Here is a 27,141-nt window from a genome sequence, read left to right on the forward strand (position 1 = left end):
GAACAGAATCAACTGACAGGGACGTATGGGGCTCTCAGAGATCAGGGAGCCCAGAGGGGTCTGCATATATGTTATGGCTAAATAGCGTGGTGTTCCTGTGGGAATCTAATAGTGGGACCAGGGGTTGTCTCTGACTCCTGCCTATTTGTGGGATTAGCCTTAGATTTTTCAAAACCTACTTTAACTAGGGTTCTTAAACACTTCAACCTCCCTTCTAGGCCACCAACCAGAGAGGGGGGAAGAAGGGTAATAGGAAAAGGGGGTTGTTTAGATGTAGTCCTTTGGGGTGATTCCCATCTTTGTTGTCAGGATATCAGCTGTCCAGTCCAATAGCAAACACCAAACAGTAATCAGTAGCAGCAGCTCTATCCAGCAGAAACCTCAAGGCCCCATCAAATTGGCAACAGTCAGTGGAAGTGGCAAGAATCAGTCAGAATACCCAGAGAAGTTCTTTGGTGTGTTTCTAAGAAGTGAAGACCAGCAAAGACCAGTGAAAACCGGCAAAATTTTGCACAGTCTTAGACTGGCGTAGGATGCAAGCTTATCCTTTCACTGTGGGATTCTATGCATACCCTTTTCCAAACATCATGTGCCCTCTCACATGTCTGTTTCTGCAAAACATCCTCTCACAAGACAGCTTCCAGACAAACATCATGCGACACAACTGAGTTTCCTGAGAAACAGAGCTTTCCACTTCAGTGGGACCCCTTTCCTTCTACTGGCTTGCTTGTCCAGCCTTGACGTCTGTGTCTGATCTCATCATGGCTTGTTATGCCCCGTTTGGTTGATGTTCCTGGGAGGCCTGCTCTTTTCTGAAGGGAACCAGAGCGGGTGTGGATCTGGGGAAGAGGGGAGAGTGACTGGGGGGAGGGAGAGGGAATGGAAATGCAGTCAGGATGGAATATATGAGATAAGAAATGAGAACTTACAGACAGAGAATTCACAGACAAGATTTGTGAGGTACCATCAGCATCATTCAAAGTAAAGATATAGGCAATGCAAGTTAAAATAGGTATTTTATTGAGAAACGTGCTGTCAGTGAGAAAGTAACATACAAATATTTTCATTTAATAAAATTAGCTTATCCTTAATCCTAAAAACATGGCTTAAAAGCCTCTATCATCTGAAACTGCAAGTCACTCTGATCTATGGCTTTCTTTTAGAGTCTCCCAAGGACAATAATGTTTCAGATTCCATTTGTGCAAATGAAAGAGCATAGTTAATATGGTTATTCATAAACAAAACAAATTCCCTCACTTGAGTTTGAGTTGCCCGCATACCTGTGAATTCTGTCTTGTCACTCAAGGCTGCTAAGGCGAGCGCTTACGCGCACTCCTGGGCATTAGGCGTACAGTGTAGGCATGTCTCCTTTTCCCCCTAAGTTTTATGGCAATATAGTTCTGCCTAAAACATCCCAATTCCATGATCATAACATAAAATAAACATCATTTCTTTTTACATACACTAGGCTTCCATGCAAAGTTTCCTTTCAATATGTATTTGCTACATTAAAAGGGCCAGGGCACCAACCCCATAATTTCCTAAATGGCTTTTATATATGAAACACTAAAGTAAGATAAGTAACATTTAAAATAAGTTAAACCATCACTGAGATCTAATAATGAAGTAGCTGTTCAAAAGATGTGCAGATTAACTGAGAGGGAAGCTTTACCCGAGGCTGTTATGGGCTGGACGTGTCTCTTCAAAACCCAACCCCAGTGAGGGGACCTGGAGAAGTGTGGATCATGAGAGAAGAGGTGTGAACATGCGGTTTGCTCTTTCAGAGCCTCCCTCCCACCACAGGCGGCTCCCTTGGTGGACCTGAAATGGGGCCTCCCCAGAGGCTTAGTGCTCAGCTGCCTACTCTTACACTACTAGCCTCCAGACCTGTAAGAAATCTGTGTTCATGTCATTTTGTTTTAAACTCTTGAGGGACTAAGCAACACTTGCTAATTTTTAAACTTTCAAATTTTTTTAGACATGAATACAAAAAAGACTAAATTCTAAAGGTAGGATGCTAGGTTTAGAATTTTAAGTTCCTGACTATATATTTTCTCAATGCATAAAGCAGACTTTTCTTCTACAGTATATTTTAAAACTACCAGAAACAGTACATCTCATGGCATTATTTCTTATGACATTTAAATGGGTCTACAGCCATACCACCCTGAACGCGCCCGATCTCGTCTGATCTCGGAGGCTAAGCAGGGTCGGGCCTGGTTAGTACTTGGATGGGAGACATTTAAATGAATATGATCAAATTACTTAAAATTTTTACCTTGAAATATAACAGAGATAATAATATTAATGTTCTTATTCTTTTCTTATTGGTACACATTAGTAGTTTAGATAGAAGACACAAAAAGACAAACCTTTAAAATTGGTGTTTTATCAAAAATAAATTTTAAAATTACTTTAAAAAAATACTGGGGTTAGCCAGGCATGTTGGCACATACCAATAAGCCCAGAACTCAGGAGGCAGAGGCAGGAAGATCAGGAGTTAAGAGCCATTCTTGGCTACATAGGGAATTTGAAGCCAGCCCGGGCTACATGCGACCTTGTCTCAAAAACAAAACAGTAGTTGTAATTTTTGAATGGGCAGAATTTGTCAAAGAAGTGGGAGGGAAAATAAAACCTTTTACCAGAATGAACAAAAATCTGTTGGGGGAAGTGTTATTGATAAATGTAAAGTTGTCTTAAGGTTTGTTTTGAGAGCAGCAAACTTGCCAAATTTGGCAATTTAAAATTACAGCCAGTTGGATGCTGACTTTGTAATTATAACAAACAGTTTCAGAAAGAAACGATTTTAAACTATTGGGACAATAGTGGTATCTATAGCAACTATTATATTCATTATCATAACTTTTAACTTCATGGTTTCTCTTGTCAGTTTCCTATGTGCTTTATATACACATAAAGTTATAGCGTGTCAGTACAGGGTAGGAATGCCTTTGCATTTTACAGAAGAGATGACCTGCCCGAGGTCCCACAGCTAAAAGGATCAGATATGAGGCTGGAGGGTATGATTCCTGTGGGGTTCTCTCTATAAGTTAAATCTTAGGGGAGAGTGAGGACAGAGATGAGTGACCAATTTCTTTATAGCTTTCCTGTTGGGGGTTGCTTACAGTACCGGCAGGAGGACTCTGGTCAGGACTCTTTTGAAGAAATCTGTAAAACAGATATTCATCCCGAAACTCATATTCATTGGTGATGTGCTGGATGACTCCCCCTTGCACCAGTCTGTCTCCATAGATCACAGCTTCACCACGGTCAGAAGCAAGGCCGACTTCGATTAGCCAGTTCACCAGGTCACAGCCACAGAAGGTCCCGGCAGAAGTCTTTGCACCACACCTGTATGTCAAAGGAATGATTCAGCCATATGCACTGTAATTCTGGTATCAGCACTGCATGATGGAAGATGAGCAAAGAAAAATAGAAAGGAAGTGAGGGAAGACAGTGTAATAGTTAAAAGCGTGACAGAGACGGAGCTGTGCTAAACATGAAGGATCTGTTGGCTTGCCTGATCCTAGGAAGACCCTCTGCAGAAAATAAAATATGCTAGTAGTGCTTGGGAAAGCGAACACTTTTAAAAGTGACATAGGTCAGTGTACTGCCTGAGAAATATTCTTCCTGGAGGGGAGCACATGCGTGTATGTTGGAAATCAAACCCAGACCCTCTGGAAGAGCAGCCAGTGCTCTACTACTGAGCCAGTGTTCTTACTGCTGAGCCATTTCTCTACACACACTCCAAAAGTATCTTTTAATAGTAGCATGGCGTCTCTCTCTCTCTCTCTCTCTGCTCTGTGTGTGTGTGTGTGTGCATATGTACATAATGTGTGTACACGTGTGTGAAGACCCGAGGTCAGTGTTGCTGTCTTTCCTCAATTGCTCTCCATCTTTACTGGGACAGAGTCTCACTGAGTCTCCCAGAGGCTCCTCTGGCTAGGCTTTCTCTCCACCAGGCCTGGGGTGACAGGCCTGGGCCACTAGTCCAGCTTCATATGGATTTTATAGACCCAAGTCAAGTTCTTGTGCTTTCTCACTTTACTGAGCAATCTCTGCAGCTCCTCATGAGGCCTTTTATCTGTTTTGCAGAGAGCTATTATATAAATGACTATTAAAGGTGTGTGTGTGTGTGTGTGTGTGTGTGTGTGTGTGTGTGTGTGTGTGTGATACATGGCTATAATCCCAGTGCTTGAGAGGCTCAATCAGCTTTGAGCATAGGTTACATAATGAGACTCTATCTCAAAGGAAAAAAGAACTACTTTTATTAACCTAGTTTATTAGATTGAAACAAAACTAAGCTTTGTTTTCAGCTTATAGTACCCACAAATAGTCTCTTTCCCTCAGCAGCCAGTACAGCCACTTGCTTCATTAGGAACCAGGGAGCAAACAAGTGAGGTCAGTCTACAGCAAACCCAAGATTTTAAAAGTAAGACTTGGGACTGGAGAGATGGTTCAGCAGTTAGGAGTGCTCGTTGTTCTTCCAGAGGACTCTAGTTCAGTTCTCAGCATCTTTACCATGCATCTCAGAACTGCCTGTGACTCCAGCTCCAGGGGAATCTGACCCGCTCTTCTGACCTCCACAGGCATGCACACTAATAATAGAAACCGATCTGCTTTAAGCAGTGTGCTTTGATTTTTTGTTTAAAGCTTCCCGATTGTTTAATATTTGTCTTCCTAATGCAAATTTGGATTGCCATAAGTACGAGCAGATACAGACGAGAAAGATATGCAAAACAAAAAGCCAATGACATGAATTATGAACATTTTCCTACAAATGTGCACTAGACAGCAAGAATTTCCACAGGCGTCAATCAAGCTGTGAAATCTGAAGTGCCTGACAACAGGAAATAGAGGGTGAGGAACAAGATGAAGTGACAAATAGGTGTGAAAAATCTAAAGCATTTTTTACCACAAATACAAGGTCCCACATATACGAATCAGAGAGAAGTTAATGATGTAGAAATCTTTTCAAACACATGAACTATCGGTGACAGAGTCTGTGTATGGGCCTTTTCAACATCGAGGCACTATCTCCTGCCCAGGCACTGACTGAAGATATCTGGCCCTTGATTGTTGTGAGCAGGAGCTCTCACAAGAGCCTATGGAATAGTACAGAGTGTCAGTGAGTGTGACAGTGCAGGCTGCAGATTCTGGGCAGGAGCAGGGACGAGCTGCTTTATACCAGCTGGGGCCCATGCAGCCATCTGGGATCTGGTAGCTCAGCAAATGCTGAGAGTTCTGCTTCCTGACAGTTGGCAAGCACAATACTCTGACAGATAATGTGAATTTTTTTTTTCTAAAAAAAAATTTAAAGATTTATTCACAGACTGTATCCTGAAATTGTGTTCAGCCTTCCAAGGTAGAAAAGTGACTTTTCTCCAGAGTTTATCATTCACTGTCAGCCATTGGGCAAGGCTCATCACAGACACTGAAGGCCTCCAGAGTAAGATTTTTTCTTTAAGGTTTACTTATTACTATTGTATGTGCATGAGTGCTGTGCCTGCCATGTATATATGTATGTGTGTGTGTATGTATGTATGTATGTATGTAATGTATATAATGTATGTATGTGCACCATGTGTATGCCTGGTGCCCAGGAGACAGGAAGATGGAGTCGGATCCCCTGAAACTGGAGTTACAAACTGTTGTGAGCCTCCCTGTGAATGTTGGGAACTGAGAAGCTGGGTCTCGGTAAGAACAAGTGCTTTCAGTAGTTGAGCCATCTCTCCAGCCCCTAAGGTAGGATTTTTCAAGGAAAAGGACATCTGAGATTTTGAAAATTGAACTTGCCAAGGCTCACATAGTCAAGAAGCGCCAGCTCAGGATACTGACACTCAGTGAGCCCCTCCCGCTTCCTCCACCCGGCTATGCTCTTGCAGTGGTAATGGCGTGCGTGTTGAACACTGTGGCACAATACTTGAAAATGAACCGTCTCGAATACTAATCTCCAAATTTTTATAAATACACATAAAGGTGTTAGGCTCTTCATATTTTCTTAGTTTTATTTCCTCTCACATAACAACTAAAGCTATCGACACAGTAATGTTTGATTATTCATAGTTCATCATTTCCTGCTGCAGCATATTCTGTACCTTGGGGATTAGAAGAATAAATATAATGTCAAAAAATAATGACTAGGACTTGAGGTGAAATAAAAAATCATAGAATTAATTAAGAGGCAGAAATTTCATTCCATTCTCTTGACAGCGTCATTAGTAACAAGGAACGGCACAGCACTAGGGGATGAGAATATGAAATCTCTTCTAGAGCTGGTGTTTGCCAGGGCTTTGTGGGAGACACTAACGGCCGACATGGAGAGAGTGTAGATCTCCTACCACACTTCTGCAGATCACATTTTATAGAGAGATCAGAAGCTGCCTGACAGTAAGTGCAAGAATCAACTATTAGCTCATTAAAACCTACGTTCATAACCTGGAATCTTCATCTCTGAACCCTGTACTGACTTTACCTTCTTTCTCTGACGATGTTTCGGATGCACAGGTCACGGTGATAATGTACGAACTGTTGACAGGTCATTTTTATTTCCTCAGAAACTGGGGATTCTCTGTCTTCTGCTGCTTCTTTATTGTTCCACAGGAATTCAAGCCTGAAATCCAAAATTTAAGCAGGCCATTTTTTAAGGAGAGAAAACGAGTGTGCAAAGAGCCTATCTGCCTCTGCAGGTGGCTAATCCAAAACCTGTCACCAGAGCTCTGTCATCAACACCAGGATTTCACTGATCTCTGAACCCGCAGAGCCCTGGTGGGTTCTAAGCACAGACATAACTTAGAAACTAGGCAGGATGTCTCAGACTGCCTCAGAAACTGAAACCAACCAAGCTAACTTAGGGATTTTATTTCACCATTTCCAATATTAGTACCACAGAAACAAATGCCAGGACCTGTTCATTCTGTCCGTCCAGCCAATACAACTGTTGACAACCGACTTGGGCCACATTGTGAAACTGGAGACTGAGCTGAAGGGCTTTCCCGATACACTTTTCTTTTGGAAATGATTATCAGTGATTATGATCCTTAGCAAAGACAGCTTAATGAGAATAACGGTGGTGACCGCGGAGAAGAGAGGCAAGGTTCCTGTCAGCACTTCTAGTGTCTGTGCACTTTGCCTCGAGAGCAAATGAAAAACACTCTCCCTGCCTCTCTTCCCTATGTTGTAACTTTTACTTTGTTATTTTTCATAAAGAAACATTGATTTCTAACTAAAAAGTAAATTACAGGAAGCCAACAGAACCTCCAAAGTTGAGAGAATCCTGAAATTTTCTGCAAACTCTCAGTTTGCTAGGAAGAGAAAGCCTATTGTCAAAGGGAGAGAAACAATCAGGTGTGGACGTTAATGGGGGAACACACCACCGACTACTTCCATTTGCAAGTTTCATTTCACTGTATGCAGTTAATAACATGGGTAGAAGTCCGTGCCTGTCAACTCTTGTTAAAATGCAAATTACATTGCTGGATTTATAATACTTCCTTCAATACATTCTCTGCAATTATCTGCAACAAATACATGATTTCACAGATAACCTTTGTGTGGTATTTAGTGGTCTCCTAGCAGATATAAAAGTGCAAAGGTATCAATATTTTAATGGAATGACCTTGTTATCACCTTTAGGTATGCAGGCTTATTTCAAAACTGAATTTACCTTCTTTTGAAAGGTAGGATGATTAAATGTTTGTCCAACCCAAAGATTCCAAAGGAAATGAATCCCTAGGGAGAGAAAACAGTTATTCTGTCTGAATTCAACAGTAGAACCTTAAGATAGAGATTAAGACGTTTAGCAAGTGAGGAAGCAGCCGATACTGATCAGAGCAACATCTGAAATTCAGCATCCGGGCAGACGTGAGCTCAGTGTCTGTGGGCATACATGACACCCTGCTTGCGGTCTCTTCCTACTAAGTAGGATGATGAGGAAAGCCAGTGCTGAAACTGCATCTGCATGACAGCTCACTGAAGAGAAACGGAACCTCTTAAAGCCTACATGCTTCTGTCTCCCCCTTTCTGAAAAGAAATCCCTCTCACTGTGCCTACGTACTTATTGTTTTTCTCTTGAAACTTCGTAAATATAATTAACAAGGACTGCAATATCTAATTGTAATACATGTAGTATTATGTTGTAGATATGAAAGGTTCACCAAGGACTTATACCTTGTAAGCATGGTCCTTCATGCACTGCTACATGAGGCTAGTGGGCAGGCCCAGCGGTTAGGAGTGCTTGTCACTCTTCAGTTCCCAGCCCCCATGCTGAGTGGCTCAAAACTGCTTGTAGCTCCAGTCCCAGGAGATTTGGCACCTCCTTCTGGCCTCCACAGGCAACTCTACTCATACCCTACCTTCCCCAAACACACGAAGGACTAGATTGTCTTTAGCCTTAAACTACAAACTGTCAGAAGGGAATACCTCACTACACCAAGTCCTTACAAGGAGAATGGACTGGAGAGAGAGCTGTGTCTTCTCATGCCTTCCAAAAGGCATAAGCTGTGTAGGCAGCATTTGAAGGGTAACATCCCTGCCCTTCTGTTCTGTACTTGACAGAGCCCTATGGACTGAAGCTCGCTTAGCTCCCATCCCAGCTTGGCTCAGCCTGGAGTGGGCTTTCTGAATGCGAAATGCTAAGGGGAGTGGGGTGTGGGGAGTACTGTGAATTTTCAGCCTAGCATTCTATAGTTGGTAATGTCAGATCTTAAATAGTATCACACAGTGAGACTGGTATCAAGTGGCTCTGGGGTGCCCATGTTTTTAATAAACTGATTACATAATGTTTCTTTATACTTTGTTAATTTTCTTCCAGCAACCATGTCAAAACAAACAGGAAATATGTTGAGTGGTCAGTCGAAGGCAAAAGCATGAGGGGGCATAAACTGACAAGGTTTAACTACGGCTAATATGGCCAAATATTTCAAATTTAATAGGCAGTGATTTCCAACACAGTATTTTTCAAGAAAATATTCAGTTTATGAATGAATGTTCTCTAATCAAACAGTATAGGTCTGAGTTAGGGATATGGTTCAGTGTAGAGCACTTGCCTAGTATGTACAAAACTCCAAGTGAAAATTCAATCCCCCAGAACCTTTAAAAAAAAGCAGGCTGATGAAAAAATAAAATTTAAACTTTGCACATAAAATATTTCCCAATATTAAAATATTATTTTTCTTTAAATAGCTCATTTTTTGTCCCAGTGCTCAGGATTAACCTAGAGCCTTCTGAATGCTAGGCATTAAATATCAATTTTAAGAGAAACGTGCCAGGGGAAATGGTCGTATCTATTTTGTAGGTATTTTGGTGTTGACATGAGACAACGAATGTAAAATCCTTAACAAATGGTTGGTACCTGGTAGACTCTTAAGGAAAAGCTACTACCTTCTCTGCTAAAATTTATTTTAGCAGATGATTTTTAAAATACTGATTTAAGTTCCTGTCATTCAAAAAACATTCAATGTTCAGTACTGTAAGAGGCCAGACAAAAGGCTCAAGAAGCAAGTGATTTCCCAAAGTGAGTTATTAAGATCATAAGAAGTTTAGGAAGAATTTGAGGATATCTTGCTCCTACTTAAATTATCATTTTTCATCTCAACACCAAAGCAAAACAAAGTATTTGGTATTTCTGGTTGAAACACTCAGCGAACATTCTGATGACTTTAACCAATATAATAACTCATCTCTCTGAGAGACAGGCAGCAGCTGTCAGCTGTCATGTGTGTCAGCAGCTGACAGACAAACTAAACCCTTTTGATTTAAAAGAAAACAACGTCTGCACCCCCCCCATCCCCCAATCAAATCACCCAAGAAACCAGAGCCCTCTTAGTTCTCTGTAAATAAATACCTGGCCAAAGTTAAACACAGCACAGAAAAACTGTAATTCAACATAGAGTCGTCCCGTCTCGTGGTTGAACAGCCACCACAGACAGCTAGAGAGATTCTGTGGAGAGGGGCAGAGAGAGCACTTGAGAATTAAGCATCCAGAGCACAGTATAACTTAGCTAATAGTTAGGGGGGGAAGACGAAAGGGGAAAAACATCAAGAGAATGTAGAAGCTTTGTCTTTCAAACAAGAGGTTTCAACCTCTCCTCTTGACAGATGCCATTCAAACAGCATCTATTCTGATCAGATTTGAGCAGAAAGACGTGAGATATAATACAGAAGCTTACATAATATATCAGGACTGCCGACTAGCCTACACAGGACGGATTTTAGAATTAGTCTGACACAGTGAAAACAATGACATCACTAAGCAGCATTTCTTTTCCTGTGACTTTTGTTCTTAGAGGGCTGTTAAGGGGTGCTGGCTAGTGTCGTGCTGTGTAGGGAGCGTCCGAGTGTAAAGGCCGTAAAGGTTACAGAGGCTTCTGGCCCATCTCCCATCCCTAGAGAAGTCACGCTTGAACCATCTTAAGGAATTATGTATGACAACTGATAATTCACAAATGAGGATAATAAATAAAATCCCTTCTACGATTAAAAAATGTACACAATAAAATAAACTACTATACTTATAAGTTGTTATAAAATTAAAAATCTTTCGATATTTGATGTTGGCATGAGAACTCTATAAATCTGTATTCACCCTTTGGGAAAGAAACAGTAGAATACACCTGTGTTATAGAAATACAGACGCTGATGAAGGTCTCTCAATTTTGGGACTCTACCGATCAAAAATACAGTGTCTGGAGGTGTTTATTAGAGCATTTTGAAAAAATTATGAACAATTAAAAATAGAGAAGTACTTGAATAAATTATGATGTTACTTCTCTGTGGTTGTTGGGAAATATGCTAAAACAATGGCTCCAGAGACTTCAGTCAAGTGACCTTGTTTAACATAGGTGAAAAAAAGCAAGACAGAAGCCTGAATGTACCATTATCGTATGCAGAGTGTGCTAAAAAATTAGTAGCAGGGTTGAGGTTAGAGGTTAGTAGTTCAGCTTCTGCTTAACATGCATGATGCCCTGGGCTCAATCTATGTGTACAAGTGTTTTCCTGCATGCATGTATGTTTACCATGTGTTTGCCTGTTGCACACGGAGGCCAGAAGAGGGCATCAGATCTTCTAGAACTGAGTTGTAGATGCCGACACTTAAATGTCTATTCTCTGCCAAGGGCAGCAAGTGTTCTTAGCTGCTGAGCCACCTCTCTAGCACCCCCCAAATTTTATTTTTAGAAGTTTATTTGAAAAATATCTTTCTGGAGATGATTCAGCTATTTTTGCCCACTGTCAGGCATACAAGTCCTGCATGTATCATGGAAATACTTTGTGTTTTCACAAATTCTAAGTTCAATAGTATAGACTGAATAAGAGATATGAGGGGAACGGACTGTTGGGGCGCTTGGGCAACGGAAGATCTCTTGTCCCCATCCTGTGCCTTCAACATTAAAGCTAACTGCTAATATTCAGATGACCTAGCCACATACTCCTGCAAAACAGCAATGATGTTCCTCTGAGAGAAGCCAAATCTTAAAAGAAACGGCCCCAAATAGAAGCAGAAGAAACACTCACGGCAAACAGGCCGATGATGAGCAGCAAGCACAGCAGGACGTGCCGGGTCAGCTGTGGGTCTCCACTCTGCAGGTACTGCTCCTCTTCCTGGGCGAGGATGCAGCTCTGGGAGTCACAGCGGCTCACACAGTGGTCGGCTACAAAACAGTGAACACAGCTGTAAGGATCAAACCCAAGAGAAACAGCACAGAAGCCTACTTGTCTAAGAATTGGGTTCTAACTGTCAGTGGCCCTGGGGAATGTTCTCATGTTTTGTTGGAGAGTCTCTTATGCACAGGCAGAATCCAGCAGTTCCATCTACGTATTTAACAAAGGTCTTTGTCTACAAAATTTATGTTATATGATTATGATACATAATTTAGAATACTTTATATGGTTTACATATAACTTAAATAAATAATCTTTTTATTTATTTTGTTTTATATTATTTATTCACTTTATATCTGGATCATAGCACCCCTCTCAGCTATCCTCCCAGTCCCATCCTTACACCCCTCCCCCATCACCCCTTTCTCTTCCACTCACAGAAGGTTGGTCCCATGGATACCAACCCGCCCTGGCTCATCAAGTCACAGCAGGACTAAGCACATCCTCTCCCACTGAGGCCAGACAAGACAGCCCAGCTGGGGAGGGGAATATACAGTCAGGCAACAGAGTCAGAGGCTGTCCCTGCTCCAATTGTTAGGGGACCCACATGAAGACCAAGCTGCACATCTGCTACATATGTGTAGGGGACCTAGGTCCAACCCACATGCTGTTTGGTTGGTGGTTCAGACTCTGTGAGCACCCATGGGCTCAGGTTAGTTGACTCTGTAGGTCTTCTTGTGGTGTTCTTGACCCCTCCAGCTACCTCAATCCTTCCCCAAACTCTTTCACTAGATTCCCCAAGCTCTGCCTATCTGTTTGGCTGTGTGTCTCTGCATCTGTTTCCATCAGCTGCTAGCTTCCTCTCAGAAGACAGTTATGCTAGGTCCCTGTCTGCAAGCATAGCAGAGTATCATTAATAGTGACAGGGGCTGGCTCTCTCACATGAGATGGGTCTCATGTTATGGCAGTCATTGATTGGCTGTTCTGTCAATCTCAGTTCCATTTTTATCCCTGCACATCTTGTAGGCAGGACAAATTTTGGGTCAAAGGCTTTGTGGGTAGGTTGGTGCCCCCCTCCCTCCACTGCAAGCCCCACCTGGCTACAGGAGTTGGCCAGTTCAGGCTCCATATTCCTTGCTGTCAGGAGTCTCTGCTAGGGTTACTCCCATGGCCTCCAAGGAGCCTCTCTCTCTCATCCCAGGTCTCTCTGGCATGTCCCAGAGATAGCCCCCCCCCCACATCAATTTCTGTTCTTCCTCCCAGTCCCCACAGACCCCACACTCCCTTCACACCTGAGCCCCATAAAACTGGATACACTAAATCTAATAGAAGAGAAAGTGGGAATAGTCTTGAACACATTGGTACAGGACACATCTTCCTGAAGAGAACACCAACAGCTCAGGCACTAAGATCAACAATTAACAAATGGGATCTCATGAAACAGAAAAGCTTCTGTGAGGCAAAAGATACCATCAGTAGGACAAAATGGCAGCCTATGTATTGGGAAAAGATCTTTACCAAGTCTACATCCAACAGATGGCTAATATCCAAAATATATAAAGAACTCAAGAAATAACCAAACCAACAAACCAAATAACCCAATTAAAAAATGAGGTACAGACAGAGCTAAACAGATTTCTCAACAGAGGAATCTCTAAAGGCTGAGAAACACTTAAAGAAATATTCAACATCCTTAGTCACTAGGGAAATGTGAATCAAAATGGCTCTGAGATTCCATCTAAACTCTCCTGTCAGATTGCTAAGATCAAAAACTCAAGTGACAGCACATGCTGGCAAGGATATGGAGAAAGAGGAACGCTCTCCTTCATTGCTGGTGGGAGTGCAAACTTGTACAACCACTTTGGAAATCAATCTGGTGATTTCTCAGAAAATTGAAAATAATTCTACCTCAAGACCCAGTTATACCACTCCTGGGCATATACCCCAAAAATGTTGCACCATACCACAAGGACACTTGCTCAACTATGCTCACAGCAGTTTTATTTGTAATAGTCAGGAACTGGAAACAACCTAGATGTCCCTCAACTGAAGAATGGGTAAAGAAAATGTGGCAGATTTACACAATGAAGTATTACCCAGCTGTTAAAAAACAAGGACATCGTGAAATTTGCAGGCAAGTGGATGGAACTAGAAAATATCCCGAGTGAGGTAACTCAGACACAAAAGGACATGCATGGTATGTACTCACTTATAAATGGATATTAGCCACAAAGTACAGGATAACCAGGCTAGAGACTCAAAGAAGCTAAGTAACAAGGAGGCTGAGGGGAGGATGCTGGGATCTAACTCAGAAAGGGAAATAAAATAGACATCAGAAGTGGATGGAGAGAGGGAACTTGGGTGAGGAAGTTTACATATAATTTTAAAGGTTAAATTAATAAAGTTTTATCTGTGATAAATCCACATGAGCCCTAAATACTCTATTATGTCCTATTTTGACATGAAACAAATGTACTTTTATTACCTCTTGAATTTTATGAAAGGTCTGAACTGGTTAAATGGTCCTGGTCCTGGAGAATAAAACTACGGGGCAGTTCAATACGTTTCTGGAAAACTTCCCGGATTTATCACTTCAATTAATCTTTGTTTTTGTTTTGAAGGTCCTGGGGCTTGAACCTAGGGTTTCATGCTTGTTGGGCAAGTACTTGACACTAAGCTACACCCTCAGGTATGTGAGTTAAATTATTTGGAAGTGTGTATGTATCTGTCTATTATAATACTATGTTTAAGAATTTTATTTTTTTAAATAAGTGTTCTGTCTTTTGATTATGATCTTATTATAACTTTCCCCATCTTACTGGAAACATATTCTCAAGCCATGTGCTACAGTGTACAGCTTCAGCAGAAAGCCTGGGTGGTGTTCTTTTCACATATAAAGACGGTCCTTTCTTCCCACCCTTAAGTGCATCCTCATAGTCCCGGGGCACTTACTTTTCTCAAAGGAAGAAGGCATTGGCCCACTAGCACTTGAGTTTGTTATTGGCTCTATTGATGGACAGCGTAATTCACCATTTCCCAAGGAGCAAGCACAGCAACCTAGAAAGATAAAATAGAATGTGAAGGGAGAGTGCACCCACAGCAGAAACGCATAAGTTCAACGGCACCAAGCCAAGGCCAAGCCACTCCTGCTGTCTCGGTGGAAACATCTTCTGTATGGGTACTCATCCTGGGGGGCAGTGAGCAACTCAACAGTGTCAGGCAAATGCTCCGCTTCCTAACGTTGTCACCTCGATGTACGAGACAGGGAGAAAGGTTTTTATCAATCCTGCTTCCTCTCCAGTGCGCTTTGGAAACTGAGAATTCAAAACCATTTCCTAAAACACAAGACTCTCATTCATCACTTTCATAAACACCACGGCTCTGCTGATTACTGGTGAAAAAGTCAAACCAACGTTGATCTAAATGAAAGCCACCTGTGACGTGGACTCTCCGTATGCCCGGCCCAGTAATGGGATGAAAGGCATCCCCATCTTTCTGGACAGTTCTTTACAGTCCTCTGGAAGCTGCGTATGGACGCTGTTGATGAAATCCTCTCCTGGGTTCAGCTCAGCAGTCACCTCCCTCAAGCGCCCGCATCTTGTGAGTCTGGCAGATGCAATCCTAACAGTTCTCTCTGCTTTTTTCAAGCACACAGGGCTGGAGCTCTGGCTGGCTCACAGGCAGGCTGTTCTCCATGAGTCACCGTGAGACACGTGCTGCACGGCTGTAGTTTTCCTCTGTTTTTATTTATTTATTCTATTTACATATTTGTTTGTTTAGAGATTTATTTTATATATTTATTTCCTCAGATAACTGCACAGAATGCCCTTTAAAATTTCTTTTTACAGTTATATACCCATAGTGTTTCCTGACATAGATTGCAATATTAATAGATTAATGTTAGAAAAATGACTAACACCCTAAGGAACACGGGTGAACAAGCAAATAAGCGAGTATTTCACTGAAGCAGCTGTCATGATGGTGTCAGAGAATCCTGGGGTACCTACCCACCCACTCTTCTGTATTTCCACGGGAAAATAACATTTCTAAGTATGTACAGTAAGCCTGATCTCTCACTAGGAACTGAAGTGATAATGACAAGTCAGAAGTGGTATTTACAGGCTAGGGGCCAAATAAACAAGAACAGGTATAAAACAGGGAGGCAAGACCAAGAGGAGAAGCTGTGGATATGGCTCAAGGAGCGGGGTGGAGAGAAGCTGTGGATAAGGCTTGGGGAGGTGGGGGAAGGGGGAGCACTTCTCCAGCATTCATGAGGCCCTGGGTTCCACTTCAGTACCACAAAATGAAATCAAACAAACAAACAAACAAACAAAAACCGTAATAAAATTAGGAAATAAGGAGATGAAAGCATAAATTCTGCAAGTTTCCTATTGGCATAACAGATAGCTGTCCTATTTACAACATAGGTTTAATTTAGTTTTCTTGCTGGTGATGATATTAACGGGGCTTAAACTTTACGGTTCAGTCCTTTGCTGTTTCTAAAAGTCAGTTAACGCATGCCAAAGTCTCCCAGGGGTCTCTTACCAACCTTGTTTAGTGCTTCCCAGAGATGTTAACCTTTGGCAGCCAAGCTAAAACATTCATGAAGGAAGACAATGCAGGCTATGTGAAGATAGTGGTCCTCTAGCTTGACCCTAAATCAGACTGGTTTAGGGTATAATGCAAAGTGCAAATAAAACGAGAATGGGAGGGAGGTCGGGCATGATCACAGAAGTAGCCTGGGCTTAGCGAAAGCAGCCTCTAGCATTTTAGTAAAGATGTCATTGAACTTCAGCTTTAAAAAGGAATGTGGTCAAGAGTCTTGAAAGAATAAAATTCTGATGACATCATCACAGACTGTCAGTGAGCCCGGGGTTTAAGAGCTATGTAGCAAAAGCAGGAAAGAGAGAGATGACACAGGCGCCAGTCACAGATGACACAGGAGAAAGCACGAGAGTTTGGTAGTGTTCACAGGGAGAGGAGGAAGAAGCAGGGCTGAGCAGGAACCATCAGGTACTGGAGGGGCTTGAGGGTCTCGACCTGCACCATAGCAGGAGCCTGATACAGACGGACAAAGCTCAGGAGGAAAATTAGTTTGGCCATTTCACATCAGCTAGAGTGGACCCAGAAATGACGGAAGTCAGGGGTTCCCGTTAGGAAGGAATTATAAGAATCTAGCAGACACTGGAAACAGAGGGCCCTATGGAGGAAGAACTACATGCTCCGAGTGACTCTTTAGCTTGAGAGGGAAATCCAGTGAGGTTTGCCTAGAAACCTGGAGAAACTGAGACAGGAACAGTATATCTGAAAACTTAAAAAAAAATGCTGCCTATATATTCAAAAGAAGATTCTAGCAATATATGTATAAGCCAAGGAAATCTGGAACCAGACTCGCATAAGTAAGCTGACACAAGGGTTTATATTTCCCATGACTCACAGATACCATCTTCAGAACAGTCTTGATGTGTACCCAAGCGTATATGAATACAGATGTTCACTGTGGCGCTGCTTCTAACAGAGACGTGTTTCAAAGCAAGTTAAATGTCTCTCAGTAAAGAAACAGATGAATAAAATGCTAGATATACCCACTGTGGGTAGGGCTAGCCCTGGGCGGGTGGTCCTGTGTGCTGTATGAAAGCAGGCTGAACAAACCATGAGGAGCAAGCCAGTAAGCAGAGTTCTTCCATGGTCTCTGTATCAGCTCCTGCCCTGATTTCCCTGGGATAATGAACTATAAACTGTAAGATGAAATAAGACCTTTCCTCCCCAAGTTATTTTTGGTCATGGCATTTCATCACAGCAATAATAACCCTAATTAAAACAGAAATTGGTACCAGGTTCATGGAGTATTGCTGTGACAGATCCTGACATGTTTTGGGCAGGATTGTGAAAGGGTTTTGGAAAAGCCATTCAGTGCTCAGAGCCCAGGGCTGTTCTGTGGGAACTTAAGAAATAGTGTGGAGAGAAGACAATTGCTGAGGCTCCAGATGACAGAGACCTGGTGTGTGAGGTACTGACAAGAAGTTTCAGACTACTGAGGCCATTTAATATTTTGAATTAAGAATCTGTGGTTCTGCACAGCTGGGGGTGAAGAATCAGCTGTGATTAATAAGAGGCCAGCACCACTGAGTGAAACCTTTGCTTTCCTCAAACAATTGATGCTGGCCAAACCGGGTCTGAGAAATGATCTGCAATTAAGAAGAGACCAGAATCACTGAGATTAAATCTTCTGATAAGTGTTTCCTTGGGACCAGCACACAGAAGCTGTGGTCCAGAAGTGACCAAGTCTGTACTGTACTTGGCACTAGTAAATGAACTGGGTGATGTGTAAGAGTCTTCCAGGTGCTGCTTCTAAAGGCATGAAGGAGTCATGGAGAGCAGCTGAGATGGCACTGTGAGAGGCCAGTAAGGCCTTGGGTGAATGTGTAGCTTCAGCTGAGGTAGAAGCCCCAAGACTGAAGGGGTCATAGAAGTTGAGGCTTGGCATCACATGACTCTTCAGGGTCAGAGTCCCTAAAGAGGGTTGGGAGAGGTTATTGGTAAAAGTGAAACCCAGGTACAGTAGAGACCCTATCATTTTAGAAATGCCAGTAACATGGGATGGCCACCAAGGACAACAGCAGCTGTGGAGTGGAGCTGGCCTGAGCCTAGGAGATAAGCTGTGTGTGCTGTGGCAAGCCCTTTGGAACACAGGTCGTGAGTCCTGAATGTTTGACATAGTTGGACTTTGGTTTTGCATTGGTCTAAATGTCACTGTGCCCTGGTTCTCTTGGAGTAATAAAGTATTTATTTTTAATTTTACAGAAGCCCATAGTTAGGAGACTGTTATTTTAGAGAGACAGTTTTAAAGAGACTGAACTTTTAAAGTATTTTAGTTATTAAAGACTGTGGGGGCTTTTAAAAACGGATGTTTTATATTGTGATATTAATATTAACATAAGATCTTGGACATGGATGATAAAGGAAGAGGCTTTGGTTTAACGGTGCTATAGTTGTATGTCAAGGTGACAAGGAGTCGATCATGCCAGCCAGTTTTGTGTTAACTTGACACCAGCTGGAGTCATTCTGGGAGAGAGAACTTCAATGGAGAAAATGCTCCCACCAGACTGACCCTTGGGCAAGCCTGTGGTGCATTTCTTTGACTGACAATGTGGGAAGGCCTAGCTCACTGTTGGTGGTAGCATCCTTAGGCTGGTGGTCCTGGGTGCTGTAAAAGCGTTGGCTGAGTATGAGGAGCAAGCCAGAAAACAGCGCTCTTCCAGATCCCCTACATCAGCTTCTGCCTTAAGTTCTGGCTTGACTTTCCCGGCTCGTGGACTATAGCTGTGAAATGATCTGGAGCAATGACTCAACTCTGCCATTCCAGCCTGAACACAGCTTTAGACAACATGTAAGCGAATCATTGTGACTATGTTCCACAACATTGTAGATGGGAGATTCAAGTTTCATAAAACTTTTAAGAGTCATAAAAAAATCTCTTACGTTGATATCAATCTTTTAAAAATGTCAAAAAAAAAAAAAAACAAAAACAAAAAACAAAAAACAAAAAACCAAACAAACAAAACATTCTTACCTGAGAAACTACAGAAAATCAGTTGGTAAGTCTGATTTGGCTTGTGGGCTATAGTTTGTAGATGGATAATTTATATTAGTCTTAAGTTTAGTTAGGCCTCTCCTTAAAATTCATTTTATTGATGGCACTTGCCCAATAAAATATTGTTAAAGTGGGAAATGAATGTGTTTAGTTTCATAGAAAGGATGTTCTTTCCCTTTTACTTCTAAAATTCTCAGGTCAAAGCTGGAGGTATGGCTTCGAGGTAGACTATTTCCTGAGTGTGTGCAAGGTTCCAGGTTCAATCCCCAGCACTGAAAACTAGCATGGTGGCTTGTGTCTGTAATCCCAGCATTCAGGAGGCTTAAGTAGGATGATCAACAATTTGAGACCAGCTTGGCTTTCAAAATAAGACCCTGTTTCAACCAGCCAGCCGGCCAGCCAGCCAGCCAACCACCCAGTTGGCCAACCAACCAACCAACCAACCATCCAACCAACCAACTTAACAAAACATTAATCTCAGCTTAATGAATGAAGTGCTAGAAAAATGAAGCCCTAATAGAATTATTCAAGTTGTTACCTTGACAAATACCTATACTATTCAGAGCAATGTAGTGACTTTCCATTGAATAAAACCATCTAGGATACATGTGACAGTTTTTGTAAGTTTTAAAAAACATGTAGGGCTCATACTTGTTTCTGGGATAGAACTTGGGAAGAGCTCTGGTTCATTTGTTGGTGCTGGGCTCTCCTCAAATGCAGTGCTTCCAGGCTCTACTGGTTTGTGGTTCTGAGATTGGCCGAATCCTTCATAGTGACCAGCTTGGGTGGTACGGTTCATGCACATGAGTGACACCCCAGCTATGAGAATGCTGCAGAACAGGGTGACTGCCGTGGTGATCATCTGCCAGCATCAGAAAAAGATGTTAGGCCAGTTTTCAAAATCTCGTCTTAATAATCTCAGTACACTCAGTTTAAGAACACTTTGGTGTGTGTGTGTGGGGGGGGGCTGGAAAGATGGCTCAGTGGTTAAGAACACTGGCTATTCTTCCAGAAGACCTGGATTCAATTCCCAACCCCCACATGCAGCTCATACCTGCCTATAACTTCAGTTCCAGGGGATCTGACACCCTCACATACATAGACATACATACAGGCAAAACACCAAAATAAAATAAATAAGTCATTAAAAAAATCTTTAAAAACTTTTTTTGATAGAAGATATATCTGTATAGCTTTAAATACTATATAGAACAATGTTTCTTCAAAATGAGTAGTAGTATGGAGGAATGTGACTTACTTATAAAGAAATTATGGTTTGCCTTTAATCATACAAGTTTCTTAGATGTCTCATTGTATGCCAAGTGGTTAACAATAAAGTCACTGGTTTCCTTTAAGTAACCAAATGTTTTTTTTTTTACAGACCCTTTCTTACTTCTAAATGTTGTGTGTAGTACAACCATACTTCAGTGACTAGAGGCTTTCTTATAGTAATGATTGTAAAAGGTGTAGCTAATAGTTATGAGTACCAGCTGGATGTATTAATATAAAAGTCCTTTTTAAATATAATCTTGTTTATTCTCACAAAACTGAATTAAACTCAAAATTGTAAAACAAAAGGTAAGAATTCAAAGTCTTCAGTGGAGGTTTTTACAAACATATGCCCATACATCCTACCCAGGAAGAATCCGGCAGGTCCCACAGGCCTCCTGGCCTTTAACTTCTCAAGCACACTGTCCTCAGATACACTTTGTTTGTTCTGGAATTCCTCCCATAAGAGCAACATATTTGACATTTACTACTACTGCTAAATTGGAGCTGGAGTGATGGCTCAGCGGTTAAGAGCACAGACTGTTCCTGCAGAGTAGCCAGGTTCAATTCCCAGCACCCACATGACAGCTCAACAACTGTCTATAACCCCAGCTCCAGGGGATCTGACAGCCTCACACAGACATACATATAGGCAGAACACCAATGCACATAAAATAAAAATAAATCATTTAAAAAGAGTAACATAGTTGTCATTTGTTATTACTGCTAAGTTATTTCCTTTTTTTTCCTTCAGCAGAGGAAACATAGTTCATAAATGTATCCTAAAAAGATAAATTAAGGGGCTAGAGAGATAGCTCATCAGTGAAGAATACTTTCTGCTCTTAAAGAGGACCTGGAGGCACTTGATTCCCAGAACCCAAATGACAGCTCAGAACAGTCTGTAACTCCGGTTCCAGGGGATTCAAAACTCCCTCTGCTGGCATCTACAGCTCCAGCACACACATCGTGCACATACATACATTCAGGCAAAACACGAGTACACAAAATAAAAATAAATAAATCTTAAAAAAGAAAATAACCTACTTGTAAGCATTTAGAAATCTTCAGGTTAAAAAACTGTCTATATCTTGAAATGTCAAAAGGTTATATAAAATCACCAATGTCCTAATCAATTAAAATATATTTTTAATTCAATTTTAATATCAAGGTACATAAGCTAGCTGAGATGTGACATTCTCAAGAAGAAACTGCCAATGAACTCTTCTCACCTGCTCCTTTCCATAAAAGAAAGCCGAGTCAATGCTGTCTCCATTGTGTTTCCCAGTTATCAGGAGCACGCCCACAAGGAGAGCAGGGATTCTGTAAGCAGGACCATTGGAAAGAAAGAGTGAGCCAACAGAAGCTGTGTATGGACACCCGGAAGCAGGCAGAAGCTGGCCACTTACCCCCAGCCAGATATGATTATGATTCCTACGGGGATCTGTATACCCTCACGCTTCTTTAAAAGAAACAAAGAAACTGCTAGAAGGCCTGGAAACAAGAAACAAAGGTTATAAAAGAAATGACGGCTCTTACTCTTGGCATTGAGCAGAAGCTGCAGCACTTGACTCTGTGAGAAATCCTGATTATTTTGGTACCCCAGTGGTCCAGTTCTCATTTGCTCTGGTGACTTTGTTTGGCTGGTTTTGAGTGGCCCGGCTACCCTGATGCTCTCCCTCCACTTCCCAAGTCCTGGAGTTACAAGTGTGCACCACCATGCTTTTAAATTTTCCTCCTTCCAAATAATTGTTTATTTACAATTGTTGTTTGAAGCAATTTTTCTATTAAAAAGTCATTTGTGTTTTAGTTCCTAGAATTGTTTCTTTACTCAAATCTTCATTTTACTGAAGGATTTCTTTTCAAAAGCCGCAGTGGCTTGTGGTTGTCATTTGTTTCTTTCCACTCATGTGATTAGAATCTAAGTAGCATTCATGGTTCAGTATGTCCAAGTGATTCCATTTTGTTGGTGCTAAGAAGTATAAGTATTTCTTGCCCCAGATTAGGTTTTGGAAAATGCCTAAAACGTAGGGCTGAAGCATCATAAAAATATGATACACACTTAATACAAATGTGGCACAAACCTAATACAGAATAAATATTTCAAATATTTGTTTTGTTGTTTTGTTTTTGAGATTGGGGTCCTATGTAGCCGAGCTGTCCTTAAATTCTTGATCCTCCTGCCTAAGCACGCAGAGTGCTGAGGTGACAGTCATGCTCCACCATAGCCAGCTTGTTTCAAGCTCTCAAGCATTCCCTGTTCGTGACGGTCATTTATACATACGGCACTTAGTAAGTTCCACAAGGCTACAGAATCTGAGTACTTCAGGAAGAAGGAACATCTATTTCAAATTAACACTTTAATTTTGCAGGTATGGAGGGAACAAGGGCTTGCCAAGTTGTACAGCAGGTGGCAGGGTGGTATAGCGAGCCAGCCTTTTGAGGAACATGAGGTAAAGTTCTGAAACTGTCCTGGGGTTCATATGATGTACTTTTCAGATCTGGCAATAATATGTCTATAAGAAAATTTCAGTCTTTTGGGGATGTCTTCAATGATAGTAACCTTTGTGTCTACCATATAATTAAGTAGTCCTGTTCTTTAGAAGTTAGATTTCGATTTATAGATTAAGTTTGAGCCAAGTAAAGGCCAAATGATGTTATGAATGAAGACTCTCTAGCAGTCTGAAGAAAGATAGTGAGATAACCAGCTCATAACCCTGTATGTGGAACTAACTGGTGCTAACCCTAAAAAACAAAAAAAGAAAACAAGCACACGACCAGCAAGGGGAGTTCCCACGTACACTTCAATCTGTGAGCTACCTTAGCAAAATAAGATCCTTTCTTGAAATTAACATTTTAAGTTAGAATTAGCGTAAATGGGCACTGATAACTAACATTTTAAATGAGAATTAACATGAACAGATGCTGAGGTCCTAGAGGAGGGTTTGGTTCTCTGATTCTCTGGTTCTTCCTACTCTGTGAAGAACTGCAGCTATCGGACGCTGTCTGTCTGTCTGTCTGTCTGTCTGTCTGTCTGGCATCCCTTGCAGAGGTTGCTGGGAAGATCTGCTTGAGTCAATTCAGCTCTTTGGCCTTGCGTTCATAATTTGCAAAATGAAATATTCAAACTGGACCAGCACAAAGGTGGAGAAAATGACCATCCATACATTTAATGTATATTTGAACTTGTTTAATTAGTGCAGAAAGCTTGGGGCTTCACTGATGTAGGACTTAGCTCAAGTGTTAACAAGCAATAGGTTTCAAAGGAAGAACAAAGCAGGCAGCTATGCAGGAGGGTGGAAATGGTGAAGCTAATTTGTAAACCAATCTGAAAATGACTGGACATTAGATTTTCAAATACATTGCATGGCTCTATAATTTTGTCCTTTTTTTTGGTTGTGAGCCTAGCCTTGAACAAGTGAGCCATAAAATTGTGCTGTATTTATAATAATCTGATGATCACAGGACACCTTCACTGCACCAGTAAATTCCTAAGTTCCTTAGATAGATCTCAGCATGTATGTTTGAAGGTTTGGGAGATAGCTGGGGCTTTTTGACAGACGGATCTATTTGCTATTCTATTACTCTCATTACAAATTCCACCTGAATAAAACGTAGGTAACTAGAGATCAGTTTGGGCCACCTATATTTGGAATTTACAGTCTCTGGGATCTTTTAACTTGACATTTCATGACAAGCCTCATGCTATGACAGGTATACTTGCTCAAAGAAGCACAAGCCATCTTCTGTTGCCTGTGAATTTGTCGTGTTGAGATCCCTCCCCACAGTACTGCTTCACTTCAAAAGGCTTAGACAGGACACACTTTTGATCCTTAGGGCATGAAATCAAAGGTCTTCCCCCCGACAGTCACTTCCTGACCCTTGCTTATTAACCACTGTACAATGTCCCTTCTGGTAGCATTTTACAAGTTTGTGGTATGAACACAACATTCAGACAGTACTTTTCACAAACATACCAGAATGTCTGCTTCTAAACGAAAATCTAATTGCAAAATAGTAATGTTAAGTATTTTGTCGTCCTTTCTGGAGTCAATTGAAAGAGCATTCTTTCTCATTGGTTCCTCTATTTTTACACTAAAAATTTATTTTACTTTATCTATAGGAGTTTGCTTGCATGCATATCTGTGCACCACTGTGCATCATTGGTGCCTATGGTAGCCAGTAAAGAGTTTTGGATCCCAGGGAAACTGGAGTTTCCATGTGGGTGCTGGGAATAAAACCCAGGTCCTCAGGAACAGTCAGTGCTCTTAACCACTGAGTCATCTCTCCAACCCTCCACGTCCTCTTCCTCACTTTTCTTGTTTCTATATCGACTCTTCCCCTTTATTGAATAACTGATAGATTTATATTTATTGGCTGTCTGTTATGTACCAGACATAAATATTTATACTTCATTTCATCCTCAGAATATCTCTGTAATGTGCTACAGGCCAGCTTCAGAAGTAATAAAGTAGGTGACCCAAAGGTAGTAAGTAATTTGTATGAGGTAAAACCACAGTTTGCAGTTCCATAGGATTCCAGCAGTGAACTCTGAGACACACCTCTCCTCTGCCCTTTTCCGAATGTTGTTTCCAAGGGGGAACTAGGCTGACACTGGCCTAAAGCTAACAAGGGTTCTGAGCCGGGCAGAAATAATATACTCAGCAGATAATTCAGCCTGGCAGATACTTGTGTGTGTGTGTGTGTGTGTTCGTGTGCATGTGTGTGTGTGTGTGTCCTGTGCTAACAGACTTCAAATGGATCAGTAGATGCTGGGTTCTTTTAGAGGGAAGGAAGGGGGCAGACTTTAACAGTCCTTTCATGAGCCAACTTACCTGTCCACAGATAGGTGCTGTACAGGGAGCTGTACAATAGAACAAACACCAAAATTTGTCCAACAAAATTTTTTTCTTTTACAAAATTCCATATCATCATTCCAGCACAAACAATAGTCTAAAGAAAAAATTATTAAAAGATTTTATAAGTAGCTACAAGTAAATCATATGACTTAGTACCATAACAAAGAAACTATTAACCTAATCAAACCCATTAAGAAAACCTTCAGAGAAAATAATCATTCTTTTAAAATTATTGCTGATTATCAACTATTTACTGGTTTTACTAAAATTTCAAGCTTTATGATTAAAAACCTGTTTTCCATAGAGCCTTTAATGGTGTATATATTAAATGAGAATAAAGACTATATTCTAAAGTCTAGCCTTATATTGTAATGATTTACATAGACAATGTTAAACCTCTTTCTATTATGACTGCATGGAAAGACCTAACTGGAAAGTAAGGTTACGAGTTCTCTTTGTGTTACTGTTTCAGTCTCTGAGACAGTCTTACTCCATAGCACAAGCCGATGTCACTTACGGCCATATTCCTGCTTCAGCCTCTCAAATGCTCAGAATTGGAAGTGGGAGTCACCACACCCAGGTAAGAGTTCAATTTCTAATGATTCACTTGTTTGAATTTTAAAGGTGAAAAGTGTTACTAATTGCCATTATTAATCTCAAAGTTTAAGACATGCTGTAATATTTAACATATAAGCATGAATAAATTCTAAATAAATTATAATTGATCATATTTGCTAATAATTTTGATTTTGTAACTGAAAAAAAATACAACAAAGCAATTGTTTCTCACATAGTACAATAACCCCAGGAGGAGGCATTGCTGTAGCTCTCCATAGGCATACTAACCTGAGCGATGAGTAAGTTAGCTGTAAGCATATGAGGGAGCTGCTTATATTTCTTACTCAAGAGAAGAACAGACAGAGACCAGATCTTGAAGATAAAAGGTTCAAGTTATTTTTCTCAATCTTTATAGTTACTTATTAAATAGAACATCAAAAATCTTTTTTATGGTGGAATGGGATTGAACTCACAGCCTTATCTATGATAGACAAACACTCAGCCCCTGGCAACATCCTAGCCCTTGGCTCTTTTGAGACAGAAGCTTGCTGTATCACTCAGAACTGAACTACACTGAACTACACTGCACTGAACTACAGATCCTCCTGTCCCAGCCTCCCAGTGCTTAAGGTAACAGGTGTGTGCCATGATGCCTGTTCCCATGATTAATATTTTTTAGAGAATCCTCTTTATCCTTGTCCCAGAAGAAATGTTAAGGCTTCATTGAAATTTAAGATTGTTAATATAAATTACTGTATCCACAGTGATAAAAGGCATGGGGAGATCCCATGGTTAACAAATTAGTACTTTAAGAATTAATGGCTTGACTGGGGCCATATTCTAAGTATGCCTACCTACAGTGACTGGGATAGGACACAATGTCACAACCAATTATTTAGGAAAGAATGTTTTAAAATTATTTCCCTTTCTGATTTCTATGATACTAGCTCCTGAGGAGTCTAAATTCCAGGTGGTCTTATTTCAAACAACACATACTTCCCACACCAAGATTAACCTTGTATTCCTAGTGTTTAAAAGGATTGGGTTCCTCCTCTTTCTCCTCCTCCTCCTTTTTATCTTTCTCCTCTTCTTCCTTCTTCTTTTCCTCCTCCTTTCTTTTCTGGATAGGAACCAGAACCTATAGACTCATGAATGCTAAGCACATGCTCTACAGTTAAGCGACACCCCAGGACAAGGACTGCATTTCTATTCCACCTTTATAGTGCCCAGCAAGTAACTTTCTGGTTAATTTTCTTCTTTTTCTTA

The 27,141-nt window shown here is 41.1% G+C and overlaps 1 protein-coding gene across 2 annotated transcripts in view; it reads right to left on the minus strand.

The window, feature by feature from the left end:
• Positions 1-997: 997 nt before the first annotated feature.
• The window catches only part of Gpr155 (G protein-coupled receptor 155), a 44,147-nt gene continuing 18,003 nt past the window's right edge, over positions 998-27,141 (minus strand). For both annotated transcript variants that reach the window (XM_034496538.1, XM_034496539.1), the window contains 11 exons: positions 26,164-26,247; positions 25,294-25,411; positions 21,868-21,952; positions 21,691-21,781; positions 19,844-20,054; positions 14,551-14,655; positions 11,512-11,648; positions 9,845-9,940; positions 7,667-7,731; positions 6,476-6,613; positions 998-3,351 (listed from right to left, as the gene is read on the minus strand). In XM_034496538.1, the coding sequence (XP_034352429.1) occupies positions 3,051-3,351; positions 6,476-6,613; positions 7,667-7,731; positions 9,845-9,940; positions 11,512-11,648; positions 14,551-14,655; positions 19,844-20,054; positions 21,691-21,781; positions 21,868-21,952; positions 25,294-25,411; positions 26,164-26,247 (1,431 nt within the window). In that variant the 3' untranslated portion in view covers positions 998-3,050. The remainder of the gene's footprint in view (positions 3,352-6,475; positions 6,614-7,666; positions 7,732-9,844; positions 9,941-11,511; positions 11,649-14,550; positions 14,656-19,843; positions 20,055-21,690; positions 21,782-21,867; positions 21,953-25,293; positions 25,412-26,163; positions 26,248-27,141) is intronic.

Source organism: Arvicanthis niloticus, chromosome 2 (genome assembly GCF_011762505.2).
Source record: "Arvicanthis niloticus isolate mArvNil1 chromosome 2, mArvNil1.pat.X, whole genome shotgun sequence".
Taxonomy (NCBI): Eukaryota; Metazoa; Chordata; class Mammalia; order Rodentia; family Muridae; genus Arvicanthis; species Arvicanthis niloticus.